The 11,178-nt window shown below is 21.7% G+C and overlaps 1 protein-coding gene across 1 annotated transcript; it reads right to left on the reverse strand.

The window, feature by feature from the left end:
* Positions 1-9,520: 9,520 nt before the first annotated feature.
* HO173_005136 (uncharacterized protein) lies at positions 9,521-9,799 on the reverse strand (the record flags this gene model as incomplete). The annotated part of the gene is made up of 1 exon (XM_037307054.1): positions 9,521-9,799. One exon carries the CDS (start codon positions 9,797-9,799, stop codon positions 9,521-9,523), a length of 279 nt encoding a protein of 92 aa, XP_037166178.1.
* Positions 9,800-11,178: the final 1,379 nt, after the last annotated feature.

The raw sequence follows: 11,178 nt of genomic DNA on the forward strand, positions 1-11,178 counted from the left end.
AACATAGAGATCTACTATCTTTCTCGACTCGCGTACGCCTTTACGATATCGGAGTTCTAGAGATCTCTTTATTTTACTCGATAAAGATATTATTCGATTATATAATAAATCTCTACGAGAAAGTCTAGTTAAAATCGCTATTTTTACACCTATCTTCTTCGCTCCGTTCTTATCTATATTTAATACATTATAAATTCCTTAAATTCACCTATATTAACACTAAGATATCGTCCTTTACATCGTCGATATAAGAATACTTTCTCTAGACTACGATCTCCTATATACCGTAGTCAGCCATTTTCTATATATCGTAGTTAGTTATTTCCTATATATCGTAACTAGCCTTATTCTATATACTATCTTATATACGAAGATCTATATACGAGATATTCGCCTTCAAATTCGCTACGACTTCGTATGTTACGGATATAGTATTCTCTATCTACTAAGAACCTTTATTAGTAATATCGCGAGATATTAAGTTAATAAGAGGAGATATAGATCTAAAGCTCGACTAACATCTCTACTCCTTTATTCTTATTCTCACCTTCGTCTATACTATAAGATTTCGAAGTATTAAGATATCGATATCGATTAATCTCGTCATAGTTAGTTAGATAGTTATTTAGCTCGAGACTATCGAATCTATCTATATTTAATAATATTAATAGATTAAAATTTAAGAATTAAAAAATGAGAATTACGGATAAACTTAGTCTTAATAAAGATTACTTTTCTATTAACACTTTTTAGATAAACTACGTTATATCTCGCCTTGAAGAAAAGACTATCGAGTATACGATATCTAGACATCGAATAACTATAAAAAATTCTTATCTCTTAATCGACGATCTTCTGAATTAACTAAGTAATCTTTATAAGACTTTATTAGATATTATTTAATAAAGAAATAATTATAATTACTTAATCTTTAGAAGATATAATAATTAGTTATTTTTCGAGTATTATATAAAGTTTATAAAATATATCGCGTATATATAAAAGTATAACGATAAAGAATATTAGATTAATATTATTTAGCTAGATCTTATAATCGACTTAAAGAATAGAGTAAACCTCCGCCTTTAGAATAAATATGCTATATATGAAAGAAAGTGAATATTATTAGATCTGAAGAAATATCTTATTATATTAGAATATCGTAATCTAATATATATCGAACGGCTAATAGATAAGAAAGTAAAGGTATTTACTAAATAGTATATTAAGACGAGACTTAAAGATGTAAGTAAACCGCGTAGTAAATATATTATTATTTCTCGTCTTAATTTTAAAAAGTATAAGCGTTAAGGCTATAATAGTATAACTATACGAATATAATAAACTTATAAATAATATAATTATAAGAATATAGTAGTCGAATATAGTTAAGAACTTAATAGTCTAGATATAGTTAAAATTAGTATAAATATAGGCAAATCCTCGAATATCGTATTTTTAAACGAATTGAAATTATTCGATATCTTTAAAATAGTCTTATTTTTTTTATATTCGTAAATCGATTTCTTAGATCTATATTACTTAATAATAGTCTTATATTAAACTTATTAATTAGACCCCTATATTACTATATATCTAAACGACTTTTAAAGTTATAGTATATTATATATAAATCTTATTATCGTCGTTAATAGTCTTAATTAATATCGGCTAAATAATATCTTATAAAAAAACTTATATTAGAATTATTTAATATTAATTTAGAGTTTTAACGTCTACGACTCGATTCGATTTAAAAGTCCTTAATTAATTATATCGTATTATTTTATTAATATTCTTTACGCTGAAATATCGACTTAGAAGTTATTATAAATTATTAAAATAACTATAATTATTACTTACTTATTCTTTTATCGATTTTCTTTAAATTAAACTCTCTATACTCGCTACGTCTCTAGCTAGCGATAAGATTAATATGAAAATTTATACGAAGCCTATTACTACTACTATCGTCGCTAAGAAAGAATATTATATTAAAAATTCCGAATATCAAAAGTTATTTATCTTTATGGATTTTCAGCGAGTATAACATATATATATACGATGAAATTATTTAATTCTTTTAAAGGTCTATAATAGATAGACTAAATAGAAGAAGAATTTAGAAAATCTTATCGATACGTAGATAAGATATAGTTATATCTCCGAGATCTTAATTATCTTCAGCTAAAGCTTATACGAATTATAAATATTTAAAGATATAAGATAAGTAATAAGTCTATATCTTAGATCTATTAGCTATAGAGGCTATAACTCTTTAAGAGAGAGGAGTACTATTACGAGCGTACTCTTAATATCTTACTTAGTCCTATAACCTAGTACCTTAACGAAGATATCCCCTATTATATTATATCTCCTTTTCATATATATAATTCGATAGTCTTATTATTCTATTCTATCTCATTTATATAACGTACCTCTATACTAGTTCTAACAGTTATCGTTATCTATAAAATATTTCTTAATATTTTTTAGAGATATAAATTTATAATTAGAAAGATTTATAAAAAGAAAGTAGAGTTAAATATATATTTATAGCTTAATATTTAAATTATCTTTTAGATAAGTTTTATTATAATTAAGTATAGAATTAAATCTAATAAGTTTTATATAGAATCTATTAAAGAACTAGATTATCTATTAAAAAAAATTATAATTATATCTTATCTTTTTATAATAATCTATCTCTTTATAAATCTTAGTTAACTAGTCTATAATCTCGCTAACTAATATATAGAGATTTATAATATTTCTATATCTTCTATTTAGAGTATAAGAGATCGCTTTCTTATCTATACGTAATAGAAGATAGATAATTTAAGATATTTCGATAGAATAGTAATTCTTATTACTCGATAACTTTTCCTTTATTTTAACTAATTAATTTTTCTATACGAGATCTTTATCGTTAATAAAAAAAGAAGGATTCGATAGCTTAGTAAACTTCTCTTTCTTATAAGTAGAAAGTAAAACTTAAATAAGCTTTAATAAGATTAACGCTTATATCTTAGAGGTAATTTATAAATCTCTAAATATATTTAATCGCATTATTATTAGCTATTATCGAAGCTCTTTATTATATTTTTATAGCTTCTCAGCTTTAATACTAACTTACTTTAAGCGTTATTAAATCTTATCTTATTAATTTACTATCTTATTCTTCTTAATTTTAAGATTAATATATTACTTAATTATATCTCAAAATTAGTCTTATTAATAGCGGAGATTATAAAGTATAATAAGAAATTAATTAGATTTCTTATTAATTTAATAGCGTAGTTAATCGATATTAATAATCTATTAAGAGTTTATAATAACCTCGATATTATCTACTATATTATTAGATAGTAAGAATTATTAATAATTAAATATCTAAGTAAAAAGATTATTAACTCGATTTATCTTATTTAATTATATATTCGAAATTTATAATAGTTTTAAAATAAAAAGAAGAGAGTTATATTATATCTTTCGAGTCTTTAATATTATAAATATTAAGTAAAGAAGAGAATAGAAAAATTTCTTATAATATCTTTTATAAGACTTTACTATAAATTTAAAAAATGATATTATATTTTACGAGAACTTTTTTCTTAATTTATAAATTATTTAGACTATTATGAAAATTATAAATAATTTAAATATCGTTCTTTTAAATACTTTTACTTCGCTTAGAGAGTTAGTTATATAGTTATTAAGTTAAATAATAATTTCTTTAAATTTATTAGCTATATAAATAAATTAATCTAATAATTACTTTATTTCTTTAATTAATTATAAGACTATTACGCTATCTCGATAGATATTTTTTATAATATATTATCTATATAGTAGATTTATCTAGAAATACGATATAGAGATTTATATTAAAAGTTCTATATCCGTTAAGACTCTTACGCTTAGACTTCGAATAACGCTCTATTTAAAGAATTATCTAAATAATACGTCTAAAGTTCTTCGAAATCGCATCTAGTTCTAGTTAGATTTCGAGGCTTATTATTCTTATTAAGACTAAAAGAAGTATTTTAAGTTCTATTATACGCTATAAAAAGATATTTTTAAACTTTCTCTCTATAAAGTCGCTTTTCGAAAGTAGAGTTAGGGCTATACTAGTACGGGTATAGAACTTTCGATATAGATCTCTATAACTTAATTTAATATCTTATTAAAGTCTTTATTAATAGATTTCTTAAATTTATCTATTAATTTAAATATAGTAAGTAAAGTAATTTAGTTATAATATTAAAATCGATATAGATATAATATTAATATAGATATATTAAATAAGATAACTAGATATCGAATAATTATATAGATAGAAGATATTAAATAATAATAGATATCTCTATTAAGATACGCTAGACTCTAATAAACTAAAGAATTAAAGAGTATATTAAGAGAGATATAAAATACGCTCGTAATAATTATTAATAAATATACTTTATTTTCTTTTATATATATAAAGTAATAAAATATAATTATATTTAATTTTATATCTTATTAATTTAATATAATTATTAATTATAATAATAATTAGAATAATTACTTCTAAATATAGAAATTTTAATTAAAATATCTTATATATATATTATATTATAATATATTCTATTAAGATTTTATATTATATTAGATATAAAACTATATAAATATTATATATCTAATATTTTAATAGCTATTACTATTTTAACTATTATTATTATAGCTATTATTATTATAGCTATTACTATTATAGCTATTATTATTATAACTATTATTATTTATTATTTAAATAATTTATTATTATATAATAATTACGAGTAAAGATCTATAAATTAAATTTATAAGTATTTTTTTAATTAGAGCTATTGAGTAAATAGATAAGTAATCTTTAATAAGCGATCTTTAATAAGCGAGCTATTCGGCTATCGAGCGAACTTTAATAAGCGATAATTAAACTTCTTGCTTATTAATAACTATAGGATCAAATTTCAAAAATCTTAAAAATTTGAAAAGCGCAAACGACGCTTAATAATAAAAAAAAAAATCTTAAAATTTTAATAGAAAATAAAAAGGTTATTCTATTCGTAAATAACGTATATCTATTTTCAATAAGAGAGACGCGGGAGGGCGAGATTTTAATAGTTGCGAACGCTAATTTATTTACTCGCGATAATTTAATCGATCTAATCAAAGAGCGTAGTAATTCTAAATTTATAATTAATTATATATATAAATTTAAGATTTTTAAGCTTAACTCTATCTTATTCTATTATATATATTAATAATAATAATAGTTATAATAGTAATAGTTATAAGTAAAAATCTATGAATTAAATTTATAAAGTTAAATCTTTCTAAGTTAAATCGAATTTTAGCTCTAGCTCTAAGTTAAATCGAACTCTAATCGCTTACTATACGTTTTTAATCTATATATAAATATATATATATAAAGAGAGACGCGCTAAGATTTAATTAGAAAGATATATTAAGTATAAAGAATTAATTCGTAATAATTATCTATAAAAAATAGAGAAAGATTATATTCTTATAATAAGAAATATTAAAATATCGAAAAGAAATAAAGATAATATATTAATTAATAGTATAAATTTTATATTATCTTCTATCGTAGTAAAATCTTTCGAATAATAAAATAGCTATTAGAGTAAGATATCGAACGATTTTAATTCGTCTAAATATATATTATTCGATATTTCTTTTATAGAGACTTAATTAACTATAATTATCGTAATAGATTCTTCTCTTATAATATTATTATAGTAATATATTATATTAATATAATAGAGATAATAAATTAAATTATAGTAGTATTCTTCGCTTATTAAATAATAATTTAATATAAAATTATAAAGAGTATATAATGTGAGATCTTAAAGAGTTAAGTCGTATTCTTAATAATAATAATCTTATTATCGCTTAATTTCTCCGTAGTATTCTTTATAACATTCTTCGTATTTATCTATTATAATTTCTTCTTTTACTTCTTCTCTTATAGAGTACGAGTAAAGGTCTATAAATTAAATTCATAATCTTTTTTTTTAATCGGGGCTGTCGAGTAAATTTTGGTGAGCGATATCTGAATTCCTTATCTTTAAATATCTATAAGACTAAATTTAGTAATTCTTTTTTATCTGAAAGCCTACATTATACTCTATAGTTTAAATAAAAAATTCTAAAATTTTAATAGAAAACAAAAAAGTTATTCTAAAATTAAATAATGTGTACCTGTTTGTTTTTGATCAGGGCTGTCCGGCTGTCGAGCGAACTCTGGTGAGCGATATTTGAATTCCTTGCGCTTTAATAATTATAAGACCAAATTTCAAAATTCTTAAAAATTCGGAAAGCGCAGACTGCGCTCCAAAATTTGAAATCTAAAATCTTAAAAAGTTAATAGAAAATAAAAAAGCTTTTCTATATGTTAATAATGTATACCTATTTTTTTAATAGTTGCGAACGTTAATTTGTTTATCCGCGATATCTAATTAAAAAGCGTAGACCTAATAAATTAATAACTGGCTATATATATAAATTCAAGATTTTCTAGTTTAGCTCTATCTTATTCTATTATATATACTAATTAAATTAAGTAGTTAGCTAAGTAATTAACTAAGTAAATAATTAATATAATATAAAATCTTAAAGAGCTAAGTTATATTCTTAACGATAATAGTCTTATTATCGCTTAGTTTCTCTATAGTATTCTTCGCATTTATCTATTATAATTTCTTCTCTTACTTCTTCTCTTATAGAATATTAAATTAAGTAACTAGTTAAGTAATTAATTAAGTAAAATAACTAATATAATATAAAATCTTAGAGAGCTAAGTCGTATTCTTAACGATAATAATCTTATTACCGCTTAATTTCTTCGTAGTATTCTTCGTATTTATTTATTATAATTTCTTCTCTTACTTCTTCTCTCTAGTAGATAGCTATTAAATCTTATTATAATCTCGATTACTAGTTAAAAAGATATAGAATATTTTATAAAATATTTTATACTAAGTAATATTATATCGTATTCGAGTATAGTATAAATAGAGTTAAATATTATATTATTTTTCTAATATAAGTTCGAGATCTTAGCGAGATATCTTACGATATATTATATCTATAATATTATACTATAAAATAATATATATATAAGATATTTCTATTAAGATTTCTATATTTAGAAGTATAAGTAGCTATTTTAATTATTATTCTAGTTAATTATAACTATTACTATTATCTATTATAACTATTATTATTATAGCTATTATTATTATAACTATTATTATTATAATTATCTCTATTATAACTATCTCTATTATAACTACTTTTATTATAATTATCTCTATTATAACTATCTCTATTATAGCTATTATTACTATAGCTATTACTATTATAACTATTACTATTATAGCTATTATATAATAATAGATTATTTTAATAATAAATAATAGTAACTATAATAGTAGTAGCTATAATAGTATTAGTTATTAGAATATTAGATATATAATATATAGAACGAATAAATTAATTCTCTAGAATCTCTTCGAGACTAGATTTTAAATATAGTATAAAATTAGATAGCTAAAAAATATAATAGCTAGAATATACGAGAGTTATATTTCGATAATAGATATAATAATAATAGATATAATAGTAGTAGATATTAATAGTAATAGTTATAATAGAAATAATTATAATAAATAGTTATAGTAATAATAGTTATAATAGTAATAGCTATTATATCGAATTTATCGAATAAATATATTTAAATATAGAAATTTTAGTCGAAATATCTTATATATATATTATTTTATAATATAATATTATAGACGAGTAAAGATCTATGAATTAAATTTATAATCATTTTTTTAATTAGAGCTATCGAGTAAATAGGTAAGCGATCTTTGATATGCGAACTTTGATAAGCGATATTTGAATTCCTTACGCTTTAATGATTATAAGACAGATTTTTAAAATTCTTAAAAATTCGAAAAGCGCAAATAGCGCTTCAAAATTTAAATCAAAAAATTTCAAAATTTTAATAGAAAATTAAAAAAGTTTTAACTATTGTGAATAATGTATATCTATTTTTTAATAAGGGGGGGCGCGGGAGGGCGAGATTTTAATGGTTACGAACGCTAATTTATTTACTCGCGATATCTAATTAAAAAGCGTAGATCTAATAAATTAATAATTGACTATATATATAAATTTAAGATTTTCTAATTTAATTCTATTTTATTCTTTTATATATATTAATATATTATATTATAAGATATCTCGCTAAGATTTTATATTATATTAGATATAAGATTATATAAATCTTAATAACTTATATTATATTAGAGTATAATATAATAAACTAATATCTTATATTATATTATATCTTTTTAATTAATAGAGTTTATTACTAGTAATCGAGAGTCTCGATTACTAGTAATAGCGAATTCGCTAAGAGATAGTTTAAAGGCGTTAATAGAGACTCTAAGAGATAAATAAAAGAGATATATATATCTAAAGCGTTTAGTAATATTTCCGCGAGGGGTATTAAGAATAAATATATTTATATTAATAAATTAATAGAATAATAAAAGAATAATAATTATATAAATAGATAAAAGAATTATTTAATTTCGAACGCGTTTCGTATAACTATATTTAAATATTACTTCGCTTTATTAATAGTAGATTAAACTTTATAATTTTTATAGCGTTAGAAAGCGTAAAGCGAGCTTTATAATTTAAGAAATTATATAGTAACTATATATATCGTAAGCTAAGTACTTTAAAGTATAAAACTTCTATATATAAATTTTTAATAAGAGAGCTTAAAAGGGCTAGCGAGCTAACTTAGTCGATTTAATTAAAGAGCGTAATAACTCTAAATTAATAATTAGCTATATATATAAATTTAAAATTTTTAAACTTAATTTTATTTTATTTTATTATATATACTAATAATAATAATAGTTATAATAGTAATAATTATAATAATAATAGCTATAATAATAATAATTATAATAATAATAGCTATTAAAATATTAGATATATAATATATTAATATTAATTAAAAAGATATAATATAATATAAGATATTAACTTATTATATTATACTCTAATATAATATAATATAAAATATTAATATTTATATAATTTTATATCTAATATAATATAAGATCTTAGCGAGATATATTATAATATAATATACGAGTAAAGATTTATAAATTAAATTTATAACTATTTTTTTTATTAGAGCTATCGAGTAAATTTTAATTACTGGCCGGAAAGATATGGTATGGTATGGGATATTGACCTGCCATACCATACTCTGGCATGGTATGGGTTATTGAGATTTGCATGATCCCATACCTGGTATAGTATGGGATCTTGGCGGGATATCCCCACGGTATGGTATATCTGTGGGATCATACCATGGTATGGGATATGTATGGGATATCCCGGTTGGGATTTCTATATTTAGAAGTATAAGTAGCTATTCTGGTCATCATTCTGGCCAACCATGGCTACTACTACCATGGCTATCACTCCTATAACTATCACTACCATAGCTGCCACTACCATGGGTTAGGGTTAGATAGGTAGCCATGGTAGGGGTAGCCATGGTGGGGGGCAGCCATGATAGGTAGCCATGGTAGTGGCAGCCATGGTAGGTAGCCATGGTAGTGACAGTTATGGTAGTGGCAGCCATGGTAGTGGCAGTCATGGGAGTGGTAGCCATGGTAGTGGCAGTTATGGGAGTGGTAGTCATGGTAATAGTAGCCATGGTTGGCCAGAATGATGACTAGAATAGCTACTTATACTTCTAAATATAGAAATCCCAACCGGGATATCCCATACATATCCCATACCATGATATGATCCCACAGATATACCATACCGTGGGATATCCCGCCAAGATCCCGAACCCATACCAGAAAAATGGAATGGTATCCGACCCTACTCATACCATACCCGGGTACGGTATGGTATCACTTGGTATGGAATATCCCATGGAATATACCATACCTTTCCGGCCAGTAAAATTTTTAATAAGCGATCTTTAGTAATCGATATCTGAATTTCTTATCTTTAGATATTTATAAGACTAAATTTATTAATTCGTTTTTTATCTAAAAGCCTATATTACGTTCTATAATTTAAAAAAGAAATCTTAAAAGTTTAATAGAAAATAAAAAGTTATTCTAAAATTAAATAATATATATCTATTTTTTAATTAGAGCTATCGAGTAAACTTTAATAAGCGATATTTAAATCTCTTACTTATTAATAATTATAAGATTAAATTTTAAAATTCTTAATAATATAAAAAGCGTAAATAGCGCTCTATGATTTAAAAAAAATCTTAAAATTTTAATAGAAAATAAAAAAGTTATTTCTATTATAAATAATATATATCTTTTTTTTTAATAAAAGAGACGCGAAAGGATAAGATTTTAATAGTTACGAATGCTAATTTATTTACTTATAATAACTTAGTCGATCTAGTTAAAAAGCGTAGAGAACTCGAATTTATAATTAGCTATATATATAAATTTAAGATTTTCTAATTTAGCTCTCTCTTTTTTTTTTTTTTTTTTTTTTTTTTAATTTTTTTTTATAAAAAAAAAAAAAAATTTTTTAGTCGAAAAGATATAATATAATATAGAATATTAATTTATTATATTATAATCTAATATAATATAGATTATTAAGATTTATATAATCTTATATCTAATATAATATAAGATCTTAGCGAAATATTCTACGATATAATATATCTATAATATTATATTATAAAATAATATATATATAAGATATTTCGACTAAAATTTCTATATTTAAATATATTTATTCGATAAATTCGATATAATAGCTATCTACTATTATAGCTATTACTATTATAGCTATTTATTATAACTACTTCTATTATAACTACTATTAATCTACTATATCTATCTTACTATTATATCTATTACTATTATATCTATTACTATTATATCTATTATCGAAATATAACTATCCTCGCGTATTTTAGCTATTATATTTTTTAGCTATCTAATTTTATACTATATTTAAAATCTAGTCTCGAAGAGGTTCTAAAGAATTAATTCGTTCGTTCTATATATTATATATCTAATATTTTAATAGCTATTACTATTATAG

Source organism: Letharia columbiana (genome assembly GCF_014066305.1).
Source record: "Letharia columbiana isolate WasteWater2 chromosome Unknown Sc0000013_s0, whole genome shotgun sequence".
Lineage (NCBI taxonomy): Eukaryota > Fungi > Ascomycota > Lecanoromycetes > Lecanorales > Parmeliaceae > Letharia > Letharia columbiana.